This window comes from Colletotrichum orchidophilum (genome assembly GCF_001831195.1).
Source record: "Colletotrichum orchidophilum strain IMI 309357 chromosome Unknown Scaffold_21.1, whole genome shotgun sequence".
NCBI classification, from domain to species: domain Eukaryota; kingdom Fungi; phylum Ascomycota; class Sordariomycetes; order Glomerellales; family Glomerellaceae; genus Colletotrichum; species Colletotrichum orchidophilum.
In genome coordinates, this window is record NW_019172977.1 from 204,685 (window position 1) to 227,579 (window position 22,895).

A 22,895-nucleotide genomic window follows, 5' to 3' on the forward strand; every position below is an offset into this window, starting at 1 on the left:
GCCTTTCCAAAGTCTCCGCTGGGGCTGCCAAGACAAGATTCCATGTCACCTGGCCAATAGTAATAATGCATGAATCTACTTCATAGATTCGAGCATCCCCCCAGACATAATTCATTCAATAGCCCTTTATCAGCCCTTATCTTTGATAAGAGAATGTCTTTTGAGGTATTTAGCCTAATCAGGCTCATCATTATCTGAGCGGCCTCAGCAGAAACTTTTGGAAGGCACGTCCGTACAGATACAGCAATCAATTATCTAAGAGCTTGAAGTGAACCCTGTCCTGCTTTCCATGGCCAACCTGCATCTCTCAGAGGGCGGCCGCCTCTCCATGGCCAGTTCTACGGTCCTGTTAAGAGTGTATTGCCACATCGCGCCCGCACCGGACTAACCGTAGAAGGCATACTGTAGTTTGTCAATACAACCTTATTACTCAACCTTCCGGCTCCGGATTCACCGACAATCAGCAAACCCCGTTTGTAGAAGGAGCTTTGATGATTAACGGGTTGGTTGACAATCCTTACAAATAACTTTCAGGGGGTTTCTCGGGGCACACTTCTGAATTGAGTCATGTGGTCTGACCTAGGTGTGGATAAGTGGGTGGTTCACTACGGGGATAACATCGCATGTGTACAACTCTACAGTAAACGTACAGTAAATGTAGAGTATCTCGGTAGACCTTAGCCAACTACGGATTACGGACCCTCACTTAGATGATTCGATTCGGCGATGGGCTCTCGTGCGATTGGCCTGCAATAATGGTGGATCGTAGTGGACAAAAACCGGAAGCAGAATATCGGACGTCGTAAGATCATGGATGTCTATCTACGCCGCTAGGGCTAGATGCTGCCTTCTGGACTCGATGGGAATGCAACATGGCAAATAGGATATAAGCCGCAGAGTTCCCTGCCCTTCCCAGCTTTTATCACTTGGTAGTTCATCCCATCTTGATCCCATTAGCGCAGCATTGTCCACTTCGTCCACAACTTCTCTCTCGTTCAGCATATCTCAATCGCTATCAAAATGAAGTTCGCTGCTGTCGTCCTCCCCCTCGTGCCCGCCGCTCTCGCCGCTGAGTGCGTCCGCGACAGCGGTTGCGCCGGCTGCGGTCAGGTCGCCAGCGTCAGCTACGTCCAGAATGGAAACATTTTCACCGCTACCGCGCCCAGCTACGGCTCCGTCACCTTCGACGCCAAGACCATCACTGTCAAGAACACGTCCAACAAGTGGCTGTTGTTCTGCAACTGGGGCTCGGCCTGCTTCCCCCTCGAGGCCGGCCAGACCTGCACCACGTCCCGCCAATCTTCCGACTCCACCTCTCTCGGTCTTCAAGTGTCTTCCAAGTAGAAGGTAGGTTATGACCGGCTCAAAGTGCCCCAGAGTGATTGCCACTGACGCGGAAGTCCAGGTATCTTCATACCGTGCATGTGCGTCTAGGATCGCCATGGCAGCAGGACTGAAAGTTTGGACAAGCGCGCAGGTGTGACAGACCGAAAGCAGTCAGGCGGGGTTTGTTTCCACATCTTGCAATCGCCCCAAGCCTCTCGGAGTCTCTCGGCGATGCTTGACATGGCGAGTACGAATATGTGGATCGGGCACTTTGTGCCATCTCCGCACGCGGATTGGATGTGCTGTCACGAATCATGTGTCTGCAGCGTGGTTGAGGGGCACATATAGATACCAAAAGATACTGAACAACGCTTGCATTCTGATGACGGATCAGATGATGTCTTGCTGCGTGCTCTGTGCTCTGTACGTGTGAGACTTATAGACCGCGGCCATCTCGACGACTGGGTTGATGCCCGTTAAGCTAACCCTTTCCCTGTCGCGATCGGCACCCCTGAGAGACTCTACATAAGGAGTGACACTATGACCCGGCCTTGTGTTGAAGCTAGACAAGGACACCGAATAAGTAGATCAAGTATAGATATATACATAAAGAAATTAAGGAAAAAAGTTGCCACGGCTCGGTGACGTTGTCAATGAAATTTGGTTCAGCCAAAAGGTGAACTCTAGTGTTGGCGTCTGCCGGTCATCGTCACATCCTCAGGACTGCCTGCTCTCAATTCATCTCTCATTTGTCGTTCTCCTGGATCCCTCACGATAAATCTTCGACATTGAGAAGGACGCTCTGCTTCAACGGAACGAAGCCATCTCTTCCGAGTTGCCTCAGCAGCTCAACCGCCCGCGATTGGGGCTGCGAAACAACAGAAAGCTCGCGGTAGTGGTGAAAATTGTCAACAAAATCCTTATTTGGGAAGTGAGTGCGTAGAATGTCAAGCACGGTGTCAAAGTTGAAGGGCTCGGCCCATGCAAAGATTCTCTCGTTACGCACGCTGGGGAGCACGGCAGCAGCCACGTGAAGCCGAGCGTTGTCTTCTACGTCGACAAAATACTCTATAGTCTTTCATCAGCCCATCAGGCCAACATGTGCTGATTATCTCCTCACTTACGCGGCGGGATGCTTGCCAAACGGTCCACGTGCGTTCCATTCCATAGACTTTCGATGAAGGATGAGGTTGACGAATGGCCCTGATTGGCCCCATCCAGAGTTCTTCCAAAGTTGGTTCCGGGAAGCACTGGCATTTTAATCAACTTTGCTGCGTAGTTCGGATGACAACGGCAGCGCGAGTTGCTTACCTGTGTTAACTATCAAGTCATAACGCCGACGGATGTTCTCATGATAAAACTTCCACACTGCCATCTCGGCTTCGACCTTACTTGCGGCATAAATATGCCACGCTCGCTGGGGGTGGTACGGTGCCTCTCTCCATGCTATCTCGACCGACTCAGTGTTCCAACTGTCGGAGCTTACCTCAATTCTCTTCTTATCTGGCTGAGGCAGGGCTGCGGCGACGGAAGAGCTGGTAAATATAAACCGCTTCACACTCGGCGATTTGTTAGCGGCCTTGAGCGCGTTCATGGCCACAGTAATACTGCGAGGAATGATGCTCTCGGGATTTGGGCTCAGAGCGACAGGAGAGGCGACCTGAATCACAGCAGAAACACCTGAAAGCGTCAATTATTAGCCTTGTTGGTGTCGACTGCGCGCTCCAAACACTCACCTTCAACAGCAGAGTCAAAAGCACCCTCTTTCTCCATGTCCGGCAGTGATACCAACATGAAGTCGCCCTTTGGTCTCTGTCGCTCCAGCGCCACCGGTAGCCAGGCGCATTTTGAAACGTCACGAACAGTTCCGCGGACGTTGAAGCCCAGCTGCAGCAGTTCATTGCAAACATGAGACCCGATGAAGCCGTTCGCACCCGTCACCAGGACCGTTGAGCCCTTCGGAATGGCGAATTTTCGTTCCGGAGTCATATTTGGATTTTTTGCTGACGGAATTGACTTTCCATTCAAAGATGACGAGTGCAGAACCACCGCGGCTGTTCGCAGAGCCCAGAATGTGGCTATTGTCGAGATGGCTGCGTGCTACGCGCGGTGACCGCCAGCCAAAAAGGCTCCGTCGGAAACGAGAACGAAGCAAGCGGACAATTTTATAAACTCCATTGACTTTCCGAGGCTTTCTGAATGCATCTTAGGCTGAAAAAAAATTCTACCCCGCCTTTTTATTTAGAAAGAGGTTTCGTGTCTGTCACTTGTGACATTTTTCTGGTGTTTTGAAACAGCCTTCTTGCCAGAGACCGTTGTCGTTGAACGCCAAGTGGGACTCCTGGAAAAGGCCCAAGATGGCAGAATGGGACCCAGAGTCGATGCGCCCCCCCCGACATATCGCGAAAAACCACCAGTTGCACCAATAATAACAACACGATACCAATTTTTTTTTGCGGATGAGTCGGCACCAGAGTATTTTTTCCATTCCTTCAAAGTCTCGTCTGAACATTGAGGATTCATATCGCTGACATTTGGTTCCAAGGGGTTGTAGTTACGCAAGACTTGACATGGGACTCAAACAGAACAAGAAACATAAATTTTCCGACTGTCTAACAGAAACGATACACGCTGCAAAGTGCGGGTTTTCCAGCGGCTGAATCAAAGTCTGCGGCCTTTCGCTCTGTCTTCAAAAATCACGAGACTCTTCAACTTCGTATGCCTCATTGCTGTTGCAACTTGCGAAGCACACGCATCCCCGGCCCCAATTTCGTGGACAATTACGTGCAACTTGTCCTCAAATGATCATGTTTCGCAGGACCTCAGACATACCAGCCTGCTATTCTTCGAGCTGGCTATGGATATTCGAACAAAAAGCAATAGTATTTGATGCTAATGAGAGCAAGAGATAATTTGCGATTCCTTGCCTGACCCCCTTCTTTGGCCGGTCATGTCGTTCCTAAGGATGGTGACCATGTGAGCAATCTTTTCAGCTGCCTGAAAGAGGACAGGCTCTGGCAAAAAGAAAGGAAAAAATCAGAGTCTTTCCTTACGGAAGACAACTGCACCTTTCAATATGCCACTGGATTTTAGTGGAGGGAAGAAAGTCTCAGGGGACAACTGTAAGGAATGTCACGTAGCATATGTAACATTTTCCAGCATATTCGCTTTCCGATCAAAGGAAAGGCAAACGTAATTTATGTACCTAGGCTCTCGTATTTATAATTTGCGACCCTTTGAGAATGCATTTCAAATTCTCGTTCCCTGAATGCAATATATCAGGTATCATGTCCTAAGACCGTAAAACGCCTGTCGTGATCTAAGCCAAAGCCCGAATACAATACGAATTCGACCCCACGCATCACGTAAGAAAATAAACTGATGCAATAACAAGATCGACGAGCTCCTTGAGTCGATCATATTGTTGGAACAAGGGTATGCAAGCACAATCGATTAGCTAGCTTCACAGGTCGGCTGGAGGCAGCGAGCGTGTCGTGTCTCATATCTCACGGTCCAATCGCAACATCATCAAACACTACTCTGTACTCTATGGAACCCTAAGATCTTGAGATAAGGATGGCTTCCGCCGAGGGCTTCCGCCGAGATAAAAATGCGCGGCGTTAGTCCGGGTACGGTCCAATACTCCGATCCCTGGTGGGACGCTCGTATCTTGGTCCAATGAGTTCCAGGTATCGTAAATTGCGGGGTGCCTAACCCGCATTGACAGGCTCGCACTTGATCGGAGATCCTACGTGCCAAATGGACAGTTCCCCTTACGTATCCGTAGAGAACCTAATCTTGCGCATTACTCGTAGCAGAATCATTAGGTAAGCATTTCCTTTCGGTAATCGCGAGGAATCTGCTTTTTGAAAACCATGATCGCATTATCCGACCCGATGGCCTACTTGGCCCTCAACGCTGAAAGATGCAATCGCAGAAGAGACACCATGTTCCCGCTCGCCATTTTTCATGCACCCGATATTGCACGAGGAAACTCAGGTACGACCGCGTGCGCCCTCGTTGTGGCTAGTGTGCGAGGCTCAGCGACAGCTGCGACTAGTCTCAGTCCAGAAGAGCCAATTTTGGCAGGTGGAAAAGGGTACACGAGCTAAAATCCAAGTTAACTACGGATTTGTGACGGTCGATTCTCATCGTGTGGGCGGAGACGTTTGGAGTGGGGTTTTGATGACACTGTCGACGTGTGCAAACATTGAATATCCGCAGTCTCACGCGTAGCAGCATCATAGCACAACTCGAGCGGCTGGAAAACACCGGAGACAACCCTCCGACTTTATATAATGACAAAACTCCGCCTCACCACATTGCTGGTGAGAGTGTTGGTTTTCTAACAGGGAATATGTCATATCCGAAAGTATCAACAAGCACATTCCAGATCAAACCCCACTAGAGGACGAGATGACATTTACCGATTTATTCTCAATGCGACTCTGTCAGCAACAACCTTCTCAAGATGGAATTGAGTTTCTGCAGGACTGACTGACAGCCACGATTCTGAAATAAACCTTTTCTAATGATCCCTTTCGCAGCACGAGGCTAAAAGGTACTTTGATGGTGGCATTACCCTTACCCAACGTTGCATCGAACCCGCTACGTAATGTCCTTGGACCTGCCGCCTCACACGCAGCCTTTGATGTGCCTGCAGTGCATCGCTATGGCTTCGGGGGCAGAAGTTGCCAAAATTCACCAAATTTTCCCCATGTCTCTCTACCATCGCGCCAGGGCTTACAGAGAAGTCCATGACAGTAGAGTGAATTGCCGTTCCCGGGACCCGCCTCAAGCTGGCTACGCAGGCGCTTCTCACAACTCAAAAAAAAAAAGGACGACGGGCAGTACTTTGCCGCGATATTAGCACCCGCTCAGTGCTGGGCACTGCTAGCCAATTTCGAGGCTCAACAACTCTACTTTTCAAAGTCGTTAATGAGTCTTTGCCGGGCCATCAGAGTCGCCCAAATGCCCGGTCGTCACCGGGTTGATGAGGAGGGCGCGGAGGCAAACCTTCTGCTTCCGCCGTCATGAGACCGGTCCGAAGCGGAGGAAAGACGAAGGACCTGGCGGATGATTGTCTGCTCTGATCGCCTGGCCAGCGGAAGCACGGATTGGCCGGTCATGATCTATCAGCGAGATTTGTGCATAACAATGAGTCCCAACGTCGGTAGGATGGAGGTGTGGGGGGGGGGGGGGGGGGGGGTGGGGGGGGGGGGGGGTGGTGGGGGCGGCGGGGGGGGGGGGTGGGGGTGAGAGAGAGGGCGGGCACAAGGAGCGCGTGCGTCGGGGGGGTGGGGGGGGGGGGGGGGGGGGGGGGGGGGGTGATATTCGTGCATGTGGGAATGATGTTATAGACTTTTGATATGGGCCTGCTTGCGAAACACTTTTGTCAACGCCATCACCCAAACGTCGGTCATCTTGTTGCACAGAGCAGCTCTCGCCAGGCTGGAGTCTTTCAGCTCGCCGGAGAGTATGAAGAGATGGAGCAGAACCAGACTCATCTGCGCTGCCGAGGAGATTCTCAACATCTTTCGAATGACGTCTGACATTGCACCAATACTCAAGAACCCCATGTTGGAATTTTCAATGTACACGGCGTACCTCGAGTTTCTAGATAATTGGTAACGTCGATCCAAGACTATCGACTTCATCTCGCATCATCACACTGGCCGCCAAGGCTTGGAATAATCCGGTGATGAGGTCGACGGCGGTCCAGCTTGCGGCCACGAGGTCTAGATTCGGAGACAGTTGAAAAAGGCGATAGAGACCACTCCTAGACCTTTATGCACTGACTGAACGTTTTTGCGCCTATAGGGGACTGAATTGTCACCATGCCTCGATACTGAAAACCTCTTGGCGAAGGGCGACTCTCAGTCGTCAACTATCATCTTCCGGTTAAAACCCTCCGGCAGTACGACGCAGATTATGCTGGAAGGTTAGCTTGGTGGTTGCGATCATACGAGATCCTCTGCTATTCTGATAGTGTTTGATCGTAGGTGGCTGCATTGGCAATTCTCATTGTTCAAGAAGTTGATGGCGGTATAGTCTCAAGACACAAGGCTTCTGTGCCATTTCTCTAGCTACGGGGTTACCTCTCTTTTTTGCCACGTCAATGTAACTCTCTGTTCGCCTGGTCCTATGAGTTTGGGTTTTCTACAGGCAGGTTTGAAATAGATCACAGCCTACAAACGAAAAACACCTGGTCTCATTTCATGACTTACGGAAGAAAATTCTGGTTTCATGACCAATGTGATGATGGGCATGATTGGGCGCTGTCCGCCAGTATCTTTCAGAATAGCCTTCGTAACCCCTATGCATACCGATTGGGCAATCCTATTCGTTATTGATTTCACAGTAAGGTGTACGTGTATTCGGATAACGCTTATATATGAACTCACAATTTCTCTCCACTGAAGTTTCCTCGAGGAATTAGCACATGAGGTTCGAATCATCTCAGTACCAGTTGGACTACTTTCTGCGCACTCATTCAAATTCTACCTGATTACGACTTGTGCCGAGGTCTCGGTCATTATATAGACTTATCCCATTCACTACTAGAATTCAACATGGGGCCCCATGGGCACCCACGAGCTTTGGATGGATAACCCAGCCCATGGGTCCACGTCCCTATGGCAGTAAAACCAAATATTTAGGACACCCAGTCAACCCATGGGGTGACTTCCACCCACAGCATTCACCCACCTATCTATATATCATGGGTTGCACATATATACTCGGGGGCTCTATAGATGGTGACCTATTTAAACCATCCTTTGGCATATCCAGGCCTACTCACGCAGCCACGAACCCCCGCAAGAAAAGTCACGAACCGAAACCTTGGTCCTACTTCACACTACGATGAACAACGAACTCGTGAGATGTGGCAACATACACATCCTGGCTCTTTGCCAACCCGGCGCGTTGGCTGGTACAAGATTCCGGCATCCATACTTCATGTCTACGATATCGACTACGGCTTCAATGACCAAGGTAAGTTGCAGGCTGCTGTGACCGGCGATTGGTGCCCTGAAGCCGGCCTTGAAGACGTTCTATACGAAAAGTAGGTGCTCACAGGGAATTTAGGACTACCATCAGAGGTGAAGGGGTAGTGAGCAGCCATAGAGACCAACTGGCATTCGGCTACAGCCGATGACAGGGCAATTCGGAGCAGAATACATCAGAGGGGCCGAGGTCATATGCAATCCAAAAGTCAAACAACACGAGCGTGACATCGCTAGAGCGATACTGTTGATTTGGCAACGTCATCCACGTCTTGCGTTATTTAATACACAGAGTCGCATTATATGCAACTCAGCTCAGCTCAGTTCACACATACGCCAGTGGCCATCACAGCCAAGCTCAGGCCCCCATCTACCACACCGGCAGGCACCCTGAACACATGGCCGGCGTAAGGGAAATCTGTCTATCGCATCCGGAATCACAGCTAAAGGCCCCTTTCCCACCCCCTTAGCGCCGTCCTCTTCCATTAAAGAATCAGTAAAATCAGTTCTCGCGATGTCTCTAACCACTAGTTGAATTTGTGATTGCGGGTCGGCACATCGGCGCATCGGACAGGGAGTTTGATAACACAACGAGGTAGACAATAGCGTTGTTACATGCCGTCAAAGTCACCGCCGAGGTCGTCCTCGTCCAGATCTCCTTCCTGTATCTCCTTGGCCATCTCACGCTCGCGTTCGCGCGCCTCCTGGGCATTCTTCAGCTCGAGACGATGTTGATTCATGGGGAATCGCATGGCCTGGAACACAATCCTATTAGAAAATGTCTTGGTAGTGAAGCACCAGGAAAACTTACCTTGACGCTCTCGTCGTGAAGTGCCAAGCACGCGCGGATTCTGTCGTGGAAGGCTTCACCAGGCTCCCGCGTAGCATAAACATCGCCGACCTCCTTGCTCTTCATGTATCCATGCTCGCGGTCCAGAGTAGCCTCAATGACACCATCGCGAATAGCCTTGGCGACAATGTACTCGGCCGACTCTTCACTACCGAGGTCGAGGCGGATGCAAATGTCGCGCAGGGAGATGCGAGAGTAGGAAAGAGACATCATCCGGATACCGGTCTTGATAACATTCTGGCGCAGACGCAGAATCAGGCTGTAGGTGCCGTCTCGGCGGAAGGTGTCGGCGTGATCTGCAATGATGGTCTCAAAGTTCTGGACTTTACCAACCCGGACAGCCTGAACAAGTAGGAAGTACGGGTGTAAAGAAAGCTCCAGGGTAGGCTGGCGGAAGGTAGACCGCTCGGGAATATCGCCCATCAACAGTTCGACCACCAACAGCAGCTTAGTCGCCGTCTGCGAAAAGCCCACCGCGCAGGCGCTCGAGGGGGCCTTTCTTGTCGCGGCCGTGAGGTGCTCGTGTGCCTCGGTGTACCTCAGCTGGATGGCGCGGATGCGACCAAGGTAGTACAGGAAGCGAGCGACCTGGTTATTGGCTGCGTTTTCGGGAAACTGAGTATGGGATACGAGCAAGTCGGCCTGCGCAATGTGAGACGTCATCAGATAGCTGCGAAGCAAAAGCACAATGACCGAGGCTTGCGTGTCGATGTCTTTTCGGAGGACGGCAGTCCGTAGGGCAGCCAGGAGAGTGGGCCGAATAGCGACGACCGTAGACTGAGGGGATGGAGGCTGAGGGGCGAGGCTTTCGCAGAACATCGAGTAATAGAAATAGACCTTGGCGGAAAGGGAGTCTAATGTGCGGCGGTTAAGCGTGTGGATACGGTCAGTCAGCTGCTTGGAGAACTCGGCTCCGTGCTGGAACTGCTTGGTGTCGTAGAGGTGGACCTGGATCAAAATACCGAGGAAGATGTCAATCTCGGGGATGATCTCCTTCACTTCCTTCTTCTGGCCATTCTTCGTCTTCGCCGGCTCGCTGTCCACCTCCATCTCCGGACCGCTAGAGCGGCCGAGGGGCACATTCTCGCGACCGATAGCAATCAGAAGCTGCTTGGCAACGTTTCCTGAGGCGACAGTCGCAGGGAAGCTCTCGGCAATGGCCTGGGCGATGATATCGGGTGTCAGGCGCTTGCGGATGGTCGAGATTGATCGCAGGGCTCGGAGGGAGAATCTGGCATCGAAGAGTGCGACTGCGCGGTCCAGCAGAGCGAAATTGCTCTTGATATCTATACCAGAAACGTCGTTTAGCTTTCAACGTAGCGTGCGAGAGCATCAAGGAAGTCAGAACCAATCAATCATCACATACCAGCTACAGCTTGGACCACGGGGTCAACCTTGACCTCTGCGGCATCAGCCTCGGCCTCGTCACCCATCGCAACGTCACCGTCAGCGTCCGCTGAGGGAGCAGCCGCCTTCTTGGATGGAGGAACAACAACAGTCATCTCCTCGTCGCCATCCTTGGGTCCCTTCTTGCTCTTGCTCTTGGACTCGGCATCCTTGTTGTTCTTGCGGACACCATTCTCGAGGGGATCCTTCCCGTTACGTGAGGGTGTTTTGCCCGGCATTTTTGCTCAGCCGACTATGCGTAGATGTGTGTAGGAAATGTGTTTGAGTGCTGCTGGGGATGGCAGCAGTCGAATGGGATCGTGTAGTCGCGCCCGGGGAGGAGAGTGCGGGTGGGTTGGTTTGCTTAGATATGAAGTCCCGTCAGGTGCGTCGTCTGAGAGTATTGAGGGAGGGAAAGTCAGGTGACACAGGTTGATAGAGTCAGAACGGACGGGAGTCGTGATCGGAGCTGTGTCGGAGTCGGCTTTCGTGGATGGGAATAGGCGGTTGCTGTGTGGCCGTTTGCCTCGTGATGCAGGAAGGGTCGATGGAGGAGAGCTCAAAGACTGAACACCTGAGGCTTAGGTTGCTGCTCTTTAGCCATGGGAGGATGACACGGACCGGGCAAGAACCTCACCCACTACACTAGCCGTTGCCAGGTCACGGGTACAACGATGGGGAACAAGCAAGCGGCAGAAAATGGTTTGCATGTGGGGACGGAATCATGAGACTATGTACCCTATACGTAGCCTTCCTTAGCGAGTGAGATTGCCGGGCCTGCTGGAAGCATGGAGCAGCCCCCCTAGGCCACCACCAGGTCCCAGGCGAGTGACGTTGTCGATGCTGCCTGCCTCAGCTGCATGGTCCTGGTGCCTTTGTGCCACACTTATGCATATCTTGGCTGGGATTATGTAATTATCCACGGCCCGCCTTCAATCAAACTTCTAATCCCGCCTTCAAGCTCCTCTCCAATTTGGCATTACATCCGGGCTTCAATCTCGCATTCTCTCATTGTTACCTTACTCTCGTATTTCTCATTGCATTCAATGCACCATATCTTTCCTGCTCTTTAATACACTCTGGCTTCATCAGAGCGTCAACGCCGCTTGCATGTTTGTTTGTTATGCTTCGCTGAATGCGGACTGATGCTTCTGAGTCCCCTGCCGTTGTCTCATCGGGCCGGAAGCGACTTGTGTACCAATTGGCCACAGTTGCAATGGATTATGGCCTTGAGGACCTTGATGGCACGCTTAGTCCTCGAAATAATGAGGCAGGCACGCAGGCAAGCAGGCAAGCAGGCACTATCATTAAACTTGTAGTATCAATTTGGGTATACCATCACTATGAAAGCCATCAATAATGGCCACTGCAACTAGTGAGAAGTCGCAAGTTGACTGGCAATCCCTGCCTCTTCCAAACGCCTTCTTTGTGTTCCGAAACCATACCGTAATGCCCGTGAAAACAAACCCATTTGCCGTTATCGTCTAGTCGGTCTTCAACCTCGAGTAAGCTTATTTATTTGCCGGGAGGAAGTTGATCTCCATATGTTTCGCCGTGGCCAAGTCCACCTGCGGGCTACTGCCGTCAACCGGGAACTGCCTCAGGGGAGTACCGGTGGCATGGGTCAGACCGCTTCCCGAAAATGGGGCCCTCTTGGCTGGAGATGCGGCTTTGATTGGCCTTGCCTTGGATGAGCCAGTCTTGGCTGGCGATGTACGAGACGATCCGTCGCCTTCTTGTTTGAATCGAACACTCTTCGTCGTACTTCGTTTGGCAGTCCTTCGCTTCCCAGCAACAGCTGCCCGCGGTTTCTCGGTGGGCTCGTACTACTCGCCCTTGCCCGAGGTGACCTTGGCGGCTTGGATGGCGCTCATCTTGGTGATCCAAGCCGTCGAAGGCTGGATCTTGCGGACGGTGCGCAGCTCGTCAGAGGAGTAGCCAGGAACACGGATGTTGTAGGTGCGTTCCAGGACGAGCTGAATGTCGCGAATCTCGAGAACCTTTGAGCCTCGCTCTTTGGCGTTGCGGCAAGCCGTCTCCAGGACGTTGTCGACGAAGCTGTCTGCCATGGCCAGGACACTCTGCAAAAGAGTCAGCAAACGTTTGTAATCCACGGGGCGGGAATGATTAGGATAACGTACCTCTTCAACTTCTGGAGTCAACATGTTGATCTCCTGACCTTCGGCGTTTCCGCCGCAGACCTGCCGCACGAGCTCATCCAATTTCTTCTTGCTGAGGACATGATCGCCCTCGGCCTCATGAGTGTACGCGGGGATCTTGGATATCGCGGGTTGGCCCATGACACCTCCGGCAATACCGCCACCGCCCGTGTAAGTAGGACGCCCGGCGCCAGCACCACCAGCCATCGCTACGGGTTGAGGCACGGCAGTAGCCTTTTCCGGAAGCTGCTTAGGAATCGGGAGTTTAGATTGCAATGTTTGAGTTGGCTGTGTCGGGTGCGCGTGTTGTTGTTGCGGAACAGCTCCAGATCCCATGACACCCTGAGCGTGTGCGCCGGCCGAGCCAGGAGTGCCCGTGGCTTGCTGAACAGTGACTGAGGTCTGGGAGTTGCGCTGGTTCGCGCGGGAGACGGCGGCCGAGTGGCTGAGAGCTTGGCCAGGGCCGGCAGGAGCGGCAGACTGGGGAGTCGCAACCCGTTGGGTGGGAGTGCCTGCCGAGGGAAGTCCGCCGCCTGCAGAGACCGACGCGATAGCAGTGTTGACGGGCGGAGGGTGATGTTGGCCTTGGTTCATGGTTTGCTGTGGTGCGGAAGCCATGGGCTGTTGAGCTTGGGGAGGTTGAGAAGTAGTCGGTGTCGGGGCAGAGGACGCAGCAGCCTGAGCCTGAGCCTGAGCCTGAGCCTGAGCTTGAGCCTGTTGCTGCTGGAGTTGTTGTTGTCGAAGCTGCTGCTGCTGCTGCAATTGCTGTTGTGCCTGTTGCTGATGTTGTTGAGGCAACTGCTGTTGCTGCTGAGGGGGGGTGCCTTGACCTGCGGCGGCAGCGGCGGCCATCTGTTGATTCTTGGCTGCCTCGATCGCGGCATTCACTGCTGTGGTGGGGTTCTGCGCGTTCTGTGTTGCCGGAGTGCCTTGGGCCGTCGGTGCTGGGCTTGCTTGAGCACCACCCGGCTGCGTCGATGGAGGTTGCGACGTCGCGACGGCTGGGCTGTTTTGTTGCTGCTGTTGAGAAGGTGGTCGCTGTTGTGCAGCCGCGCTTGCACTTGCCGCTGTCTGCCCCGCCGCGGCAGCTGCTGCCACGGCCGCTCTTGCCTTGTTAATGCCTTCCTGAGATTTCCTAAAGTTCTGCACAAAGGTCTGTGCCTCGGTATGCATCTTTTGCGCATGATCCCTCCTAATTTGAAGCTGCTTCTGTTCGTCTGCGCCCAGTGCACCCTTTTCCTGTTGGTTCTTAACATGCGCATCGATCCGCCGTATCTGAATTCCCTGCTGATCCATCTGCATCAGCGCCCTCAGGTACTTGGCCTTGAAGTCGTTGGACCATCTAGCAGCCGCCTCCTGGCCCTTGTCTAGAATCCCCTGAGGCGGGTTGAAGGTCATCTGTCGGATATGCGCCAGGATATGGTCCGGAAACTGCGTCGTCTGCGGCGCTTGCTGTGGCGCGGTGGGAGTTGGCACGGCCGCCGCTGGAGCGGGCGCAGGTGTGGGAGCATGTGCAGGCTCTGCCGTCGTCGTCGCTGTGTTCTCGGTCTTCGGTTCGGTCTTGATGGTGACGCCTCCGACGTTCGCCTGACTGGCCGCCGCAGCTGGTGCTTTCTGCTGAGCCGGCTGGGCCTGTTGCGCGGGGGCGGCTGACTGCGCAGGCTGGCTCTGTTGCTGCTGAGCCTGTTGACCACCCTGTTGCTGCTGAGCGGCTTGCTGCTGAGCCTGCTGCTGTTGCTGGACCTGCATCCGGCGTTGCTGGAGCTTGTTCAAGAGCATCTTGGTGAAGTCCTGGATTTTCTTCTTGGCGTCTTGGTGTTGAGCGGACTCCTCTGGATGGGTTTCGTAGTGGTTCCAGAGCTGGCGCAGACCCCTCTCGTATTTCTGCTTCTCCTCATCATTGAGAATGGGAAGGTTTCGCATCATCTCGGGTCGATACATGGGCGGCTGTCGCGCACTGGGCACGGTTTGACCGGCTGGGGCCTGGCCAGGCTGGCCTTGATTGTTCATCGTCGCGCTTCTTACGGAGATTAGATTCGACAACAACGTAGGAGGGTTCGCTGAGATGTGGTCTAGATTTCGACCAGGAAGGCGTTTAAATGATGCGACTGATGATCTACGCTCAGTTGACGAAGGACGGTGTGTAGATTAATGGAAACTACTCTTTCTTATGGATGGCAAAGGGGTGTAGTTGCGGCGAAGCACGCGTAGCTGGAAAGTTCCGTGTGGGGTTGGGAGGACAGCAGTGATTGGATGTCGCATGGACGCGCTCTGGTTTTGGAGATCGGGCAGGTGGCAGGTATCTGCCTGCACCGACGAGGCGGGAAGGTTGCCGCTGCTCAAACAGACCACGTCGACCCTTTGAGCATCGTTAAGGAATTAAACATTGACTTGGAATTGGGACAGACAATCAAGGTCTCCAAGTCTTGAAAGTATCGGACCACAATGAACTTACCTAATTCACTACAGTGCTTCAAGGTGCTTCAAGCAGATGACACCATGTGAGCCACGCAAACGTTCCGCAATGATTTCCATTGTGTGTGCGGCCAGTTGAGAAGAGCAGTCTCAGCACTATCAACGGAAGATCTGGCGTCTTCTTCATGAGCAGATTTGTTGAACAATTCCATCTGCCTCATGACCTCACCTGCCTTATCCCAGGTCAAAAGAGAAGTCATAGTAAACCCTCCCCTTTCTGGATGTATTCTACCTGGGTGGACTAATGGACTCTGTTTGCTGCACAGGAGAGGCAATCATGGTAGGTATGGTTCATTTGAGCTTGATCTCAGGACCATCAAGACGACAAAGCTCTGCGTCATCTGAACCTTGGCATAGTGCAATAGTCAGACCCCATCATCGTCCACTGGGCTGCAGCCATCCTTCTCGGGTCCTCAGAATCCCGCAAGACACCAAGTCAACTGCAGAATGGCAGAGCCTCAATTCCCAAGGCAAAGGTGCCTTGTTCTTCCACAGAAACCAGGCTTCTCGAACAGATATGGGCCTTCATACACCAGCCCACCAACGTCGTTTACACGTGGAGTTGGTCTCTGGCCGGTCTTGCTGCGGGAAAGGCCCGTCGGACCTGCAGATAAACGGGGCTTTGGGGCGTTGGGCTGTCCACTCTGGCGCGAACTCACAAATGCACACTTGCGCAAGTTGACGATGCAGTGCATAGACGACGAGGTGGGAGAGGGGGGCGGTCATGCCCTAACCAGGAAGGAAGGACGATGAAGCACTTTTAGTACAACATCCATTGTGCTCTGGTGAGAAAACCCTCGAGTGGTAAAATCTAGCGTGTATTGTGACAGTCGAGAACCAACCTAGACTGTGCGACGCCTAGGTCGTAGCATGTATTAATGAAGAAATTTTGATACACAATCTTATGTGCTCTGTGGCGAAAAACTCCGGGAGGGAAAAAGTAGGGGGGGTTGTGTGAAGAGAAAGACCAACAAAAGCCGGGGTCGCCCAGGGTGGGGAGTATATAAAAAAAAAAAAAAAAAAAAAAAAAAAAAAGGAGATGGTGATGGGCAAGGCAAACAAATGATCGGGCCTGCCGCCTGGGTGAGGGATCTTCTCATCCAGCAAGGAATGGAAGAAAGGCTAAGAAGAGGGTCCGTCAGCGTTGGGCTGCAGGGAACGAAGCCAGCCTGCTGCCCATGCATCCTGGTCTCTTCAAGCATGGTACTTTGTACCTGATGTCTAGGATTAGGTCTGATGCTGTGACTGCAAGAATTCAGTGATTCGCATAGGCATCCCGAGGTGACGATGGTGACAGTGATGGTGAGGGTGCTGGTGCTGGTGCTGGCGGCAGCGGTGGCAGTGGCGGTGGTGATTGTTAGGTGGTGACATTCCCAATTACATGGACCAATTTTGGACGGGACGAGAGTGACACAACGTCAAGGCCCGACGCAGACACGAAGAGTTGCCGTTTCATGCACCCGGCGCGCCTTCTAGAACTTGCCAATAACTCAGGTGAGGTAAGCAATGGAGGCACCTTCCATCCGACCCTGCAACCAAGGTGCGTAAGGTAAGGTAGGTAGTGTTACCATGGAATTGGAAGGAGACGGAGGGAAGGTGTTGATGACTGCGGTGGTCGCTTCCGTTCCGTCAGTTTTCGTTTCTGGCCCTTCCATCCAGCCGTCCCCTTCCCGGTAGGCGTCAAGGCGTGTGCATCCTGACCGCCTTCTTCTTTTCCTCTCCACAAATCTGATCCGGCCACGAGCATGATGCATCCTACCTCACCCCTCGTCACATCCACCCCTCCTTCCAGAATCTCCCGCAGTCCGCAGTCTTTGAGGCTTGGGCTCTTCGCTCCAGCATCACGGTGGCTCCAGGAAGGGAAGGGGACCATTCCTGCAAAGACCGCAGAAAACCTGCAGGCCGTTGAAAACGCCATCCCTTCCAAACTACCTCCCTCAACCCTCGCTGATTGGGCGCGAGTGCTGCTACCCAGTCGACCCTTTTCTGATTCTTGCAATACCCGGATTCTGCTCCCAGGCAGTCTTTCAGAATCCATCCTCACCAATCACAGCTTGTTCTTTTCCTTCCGGACGGACAGCCGTGGCTAGGTAGAGCTCTCTGGTGCTCGAAACCCTTCCACGGCCTCCAGCGAGAAGCACGTAGCCCTACCGGTCAAATTCCTCAACCACTCTCTACGAGACACGAGCAGCAGCGTCTCCAGACGGGAGATAATCTTGCCCCGTGCATGTCGACAACACAATGCAGATTTCTTGGGCTATCGAGTGGCAGACATCCACCCTCTCACGGTGTCAGGCTTACACCAGAGGACGAAAAGCCAGCTAATTACTCGGCTTTGTGAGGACCATGCACAGCCAACAGCAAAGACGCTGTCTAGTCTAGGCCCAAGGAGAACCCACCAAAGCATGATGTAGTATTCAACAGGCTTATGGGAGAAAGACTTGACAGGCCGAGCAGGGCTCCGACTAGTGTAAGGCGATACTAGCAGTGAAAAAAGCAGACCAGGAATCGCCAATAGTCGGCGATCTGGCGCCTGTCCACAGTCTGCCACACCCCTCCATTACCCCTCCTTCGCACCACGCCCTCTCGGCTGTCGACTCTCAACTCTCTCGCATTGGACCTCCTTCGTCGCTCGATACCGTTCACAACCCCAATCCAGCCCATTCCAGCCGAGCAACCAGTCAAGCCATGGCGGCCCCGGTCCAGTCAGCCCGTACGCCGCTGCGGTATCCGCAAATGCGCGACCGCACAAACAGGCAATTCTCTTGAAGCCGCTGCGGGACACACACGGGTAGACCGGGGGCAGTCCTGGAGCATTGCTGCCCAAAGTCCAACTTACGCCCCGCGAGAATGCGCAAAAGAGGAACCGCAGCCAACCCCAACCGCTGGCCGAACAAAACTTTTCCCTCTGATAGGAAGACCTCCACGAGGGTTGCAGTCTCCAGCAGCAGCAGCAGCAGCAGGATGGGGTTTCTCGCGGGAGCATTCACGCCAGCAATAATTACACCATAGCAAAGCAGCACCCACACGACTCCAGTAGCACCAGTAACGGTAGCTGGATGAGAAGAGGCTCTCGTCTAGGTGATCTTGGGACGGAGTCTCTTGCTGCATAGCATGGGCATGGGCATGCCACAGAGCTGCAGCGCACATGTGCAATGACTTCTTTTAATTCTTAATTCTCTCCCCATCCCACACACTCTTGAAAAATCTTTTTTCTGTTTCCCCCTCTCTTCTTTTCTCTTTTGTCGTTGACTTGCGTCTACCTACCGCTTGACCATCCCCCGTCTGGCCATCATCTCGCTCTCGATTCCCATCCCCTCTGCTAGTTAGCAAAAAGGGGCGATCGGTGGGAATTCACGGATTAAATCAGCCATAACTATAAGACCGGACTGTCTGGCCGCGCCAACGACCCGCTCTCGGCCTATCACGGGGGTCGTCTAAGTGTACCTTACACAACTTGGACGGTCGATTCGAGCAACGCCGTGAGACTCCCTCACCACCGATAGCTCGGACATCCACATTTCAGGATCCAGCCAGGAAATCACACAACAGTATTCCTCTTCCGGCACTCCGTTCCTCTGGCCTGCCATTCCACTTGAGACGCCAGCATATCACAACAAATCCAGCCAGATTCAGATTCAGGTTCAGATCCAGAGTCGGGATCCGTGGCGCCGGCATTCTGTTGTTGTCGTTCCTCCGCCTTCTTCCACGGTACTCATCCCACTTACCTCTGCTCCGACAAATTCCTGAGCCTCTCTTTTCGACCCAGGTCCCCCACGCTTGTCTTCGACTTCCCCAAATCTTTCGTCCAATACATTCCCTTACTCAGACCAGCAAGCAGCCGAAGTCACCTCACTGGCACTGTTTCTGCTCGCGTGCGCATTGCACCACCGCTTTTTCTCAGTCAGCCATTTTGTGCTGCAACCCGCAGCGCCCCTCAACAAGGCAGTCCCTGGTCACTCTGGACAAAAGCCCGTCGTCCTATCGTTACCGCCCGCCCGATTTTCGTCGTCCCCACACCCGGGATCCCGCACATCCCACCGTGTCTCCCCCGAAACATTCCTCCCCACTGTCTCTCTTGTCAGTGTCGGGCCAGTGACATCCAGCAGCTTGGAAAGCCGGTTTGCGTTCAAAGAGAACGTTGGGGGCTTCCCGTCACTTGTCCGATACCTGGACTCTACTTCCATTCCTCGAAGGGACCCTGGTTGTGTTGCTCTTTGAGTGCAGTCGAACTGGTCCGCTTCCTCCCGCGCGATCTGCTCAATCTTAAGCATTTTCCGCCAGATCTATCATGACAACCTACAGCCTCAGCCGAATATCTTCTTCTCCTTGTCGGAGGTTCTTACTCTGGGTGTTGACGCCTTGACTGCTGCTACTTTGCTTGAGATATCACCTTCATCGTAACCAATCACATCACCAAGCCTCCTTACTGGCTGTCGCTCGTCGGAGCTGATCTGATCTCATATACCCGCTGAACTTCATCTTCCCCGCAAATTCGAGGGAGTAGAAAAAAAAAGGATTCGAGTCCTGCACCAAAGCCACGATCGATAGATCACGAACCCGCAAACAAGGCCAGAGCAACAGTTCATTGCATCAGCCTCTGAGCCTCTTCAAATAGGTACCGCTTCAGAACACCTCAATTGGAAACACCTCAATTGCCGTATCGCAGGCTCCATTGAGCATGCCTCGTAAGGCGCGACCGGCGACGCCCAGTATGATGTTGGGCCCTTTGGGAGGCCCAAACTCACCGCCTCAAACCCCTGCCTCCACCATGCCGATGGCAAACCGCAAGTTCGCCGCGCGACACTTACCGCAATGGCATCACCAAATACTGCTGGATGACTCCAGCATTCAGCCTACAGGCAATGGCCACGAATTCAGCTTCACGCCTTCTAATCGCTTTGCTCAGTTGTCCCCCCGCACCTCGTCCGAAGATTCTGAGTCTGATGAAGAGGAGGAATCCGAGTCTGGATCAGAGTCTGAACAAGACTTTGTACCGCAAGCGAAACCCGAGGAGGAGGATGATGACGACGAAGATGAAGACAGCGACGATGAAGAGGAAGAGGAGGATTCAGACGACGAAGCCTCGGAAGACGAAGACGATGATACACCTATGCGCTTTGCTCCTCCCGCCCCGCCTCCAATGCAGGCACCGATGCCAGCACCCATGTCGGCTTCCATGTTCCCTCCAAGGCCTGCGCCTATGCCGGCGTCTCGTATGGCTGTCCGTAGGAGCTCTGAAGAGGATTCAAATGAAGACGAGGAAGACGAAGACGCGGAGTCCGAATCAGATTCGGAATCAGAGTCTTTGGTCACACCTCCCATCCAAGAGATTCGCCAAGAACACCACGTAGTTACTGTCACTGCCACTGTCAAGGCAAATTTTACACTGGAGGAGCTTTCCGACTTTGACCCAATGGATCAAGACCGCACTGGCACCATCGCCCCCACGGGCTTCTCCTCCCCGTCATCTGCTCGCTCTCGATCACGAGCACCTCCAGCACCTAAAGGGCTCCCTCCCGGCTTCACACGCGGCATGGGGAACCTGGGCGTCGATGAATCCAGTTCCGAAGACTCGGATAATGATTTGGATGACGATGGGGCCCACGCCGAATTTGTGCGCAGGCAACGGGCGCTGAAGATGCTCAACCGTCGGACCCACGGATCCAGCATTGGCAAGCGCACGATATCGGAGCGTAGTGGCTCTGATCACGAAGACATGACGCCACTCGACGCGGATGCCGTTGGTTCCAGCGCCCGCAGACTCCGGCGACGCTGCGGAGACAGTCACAGGCGTAGCTTTATCCATCTACAATTCCAAGACCCACCCCCACCTCGCATCGACGAGCTCGAAGAGCCCGAAAGCGAGGTTGAAGGTACTTTTATCTTTTGCGACAGTGGCACGCTGGCGCGAGAGCTTCCTTACTACTCCATCGAGATTATGGAGTATGAGAGTTCCAGCCCCAGTCCCAGCCCATGAGCGGGACATGTTTGCCTCTTGTTTCCAGGGCAATCACTATACGTTTTACAAAAACCACGAATACCAACCACAACGATACATAACGTTTGGCCTCATCTCTTCGCTGCAGGACGAGGCTGCTAATAGACGCACGCTGATATTTCACGAAGAGCATACGGGGATGATGGCATAGAATGATGACGATGACGGATTTACGACCAGCATTTTGTTTTTCTCTGCTGTTTCTTCCCAGACCTCTTCTTGTTCTTGGGACATGCCAATGTCTTGTCTCGATGGATACCTCATTTGAGATTCGCACTCGTTGAAGAGGCGGCACCCGGCACAGCACAGAGCAGCATGAGTGATGGATGATTTTGTCTGCTTCTCCTTTGATAGATTCGGTTTCCATAGAAGAGCCTCACAGCTCTAATGAAATGTTTACTCGCGCCATCTCCACGGTTCCCCCAACCCAACATGCCAAAGCTCCTCTAGCCATGACCACATGCCACAAGTCACGAGCCGCACCAACCCAAACGCCGTTTAAGGAGGCGTTTCTGCCAGGCAAGGGTGGCGAATTTAAAGACGGAACGGCCATTGGCATGTTCATCTGGTGGCTCTTATCGCCCAGGCGGTGTGGTCGTTGATGATAACGGCCGAGAGCGATTGGTGATGACGTGCAGTGGATCAGCGGGATTAGGAGGCGGACGGGAGAGACGACCCTACCTTAGGTAAGGTAGTAGGCTGGCGGCGGTGGCCTGCGGTGGATGGGGTAGATGGATACCTGGGTCCTTGGGGAGGGAAGGGCCGGGAGGAACCTAGGGGCTACTTACCCAGAGCGGGCACGGAGAAGGGTGAATAGCACATGTTCATGCAGTATTGCTTGCTCTGCTTAGTGTTTTTTTTTCGGTGAGCATTGAGAATTTCATTGGATATTCTTTTGTTTATGAGAGTGAGATAATACGTAGTACAGACGTCTTTGCTTCTCGTCATTGGATTCGGGGAGGAGAAGTGGAGAACGAGTCCGGGTGAGAGAGGAGGGTGAGGCGGCGGGCGCCGCGGCCGATTCGCCGACTCGGCGGCCCATCACGAGATTGCACTTGTTGTCCTGCGGTCCTCTTTTAGCCTACGTCTACGGAGCACGAGTCTTGCCTAGTGCATGATTCTCTGTAACCATGCTATCCACGAATCAAGGTTGCTATTTGCTGAAGAGCGAGATGCATGTGGGAGAATCGGGCAAGACTCGGACGAGGGGGTTCAGGTAAGGTCAGCAGCAAGCTGTAGTGTGCTGTGTAGGTAGAGGTTGCGCTGCGAGAGAGAGACGGGGAAGAGATATCCGGCCGGGTTCTGGGGCCGGAAGGCGCGGGGAGAAGGGGACCGTGGGAAACGGCGGTCAGTGAGTGGTTGTGTGGGGCCTTTTTTTTTCCTTTTGTACTTTTTCGGAGAAGGGAGGGGGATGGTGGCGTCGGGTTAGTCTGGGTCGCGCTGCCGTCACCTGGAGATCCAAGTCGGCAGTTCGAGGGAAGCAGTCTTTGGGATGTTTTGTCGTACCTCAGGTACATAAGGTTACTCAGATCTTCCGAGTGGCTAGTTGCAGCTGGTTACATGTATTGTAGACGGCCGATATCAATACAGGGGGTTATACCGCACCGCGGCGTGGGTTCCAACCCTTTACCTCCCCCATCTAGTCTGACCTGACATCCGGTCCGGGGATTATGGCGCAACATAGTCGTATT

General features: G+C 53.3%; 5 protein-coding genes across 5 annotated transcripts; 2 read left to right on the forward strand and 3 right to left on the reverse strand.

Moving 5' to 3' along the window:
* Window positions 1–1,020: 1,020 nt before the first annotated feature.
* CORC01_03505 (uncharacterized protein) lies at window positions 1,021–1,344 on the forward strand (the record flags this gene model as incomplete). Its single annotated transcript, XM_022615154.1, has 1 exon — window positions 1,021–1,344. One exon carries the CDS (start codon window positions 1,021–1,023, stop codon window positions 1,342–1,344), a length of 324 nt encoding a protein of 107 aa, XP_022478332.1.
* Window positions 1,345–2,095: 751 nt separating this feature from the next.
* Window positions 2,096–3,315, reverse strand: CORC01_03506 (NAD dependent epimerase/dehydratase; the record flags this gene model as incomplete). The annotated part of the gene is made up of 4 exons (XM_022615155.1): window positions 2,096–2,394; window positions 2,451–2,576; window positions 2,638–3,006; window positions 3,063–3,315. The coding sequence occupies 4 exons, from the start codon at window positions 3,313–3,315 to the stop codon at window positions 2,096–2,098; spliced, it is 1,047 nt and encodes a 348-aa protein (XP_022478333.1).
* A 5,629-nt stretch (window positions 3,316–8,944) lies between these two features.
* Window positions 8,945–10,808, reverse strand: CORC01_03507 (uncharacterized protein; the record flags this gene model as incomplete). Its single annotated transcript, XM_022615156.1, has 3 exons — window positions 8,945–9,088; window positions 9,145–10,469; window positions 10,550–10,808. The coding sequence occupies 3 exons, from the start codon at window positions 10,806–10,808 to the stop codon at window positions 8,945–8,947; spliced, it is 1,728 nt and encodes a 575-aa protein (XP_022478334.1).
* A 1,272-nt stretch (window positions 10,809–12,080) lies between these two features.
* CORC01_03508 (transcription initiation factor TFIID subunit A) lies at window positions 12,081–14,738 on the reverse strand (the record flags this gene model as incomplete). Its single annotated transcript, XM_022615157.1, has 3 exons — window positions 12,081–12,333; window positions 12,397–12,650; window positions 12,711–14,738. 3 exons carry the CDS (start codon window positions 14,736–14,738, stop codon window positions 12,081–12,083), a joined length of 2,535 nt encoding a protein of 844 aa, XP_022478335.1.
* Window positions 14,739–19,974: 5,236 nt separating this feature from the next.
* Window positions 19,975–21,183, forward strand: CORC01_03509 (uncharacterized protein; the record flags this gene model as incomplete). The annotated part of the gene is made up of 1 exon (XM_022615158.1): window positions 19,975–21,183. The coding sequence occupies one exon, from the start codon at window positions 19,975–19,977 to the stop codon at window positions 21,181–21,183; it is 1,209 nt and encodes a 402-aa protein (XP_022478336.1).
* Between the last annotated feature and the right edge of the window lie 1,712 nt (window positions 21,184–22,895).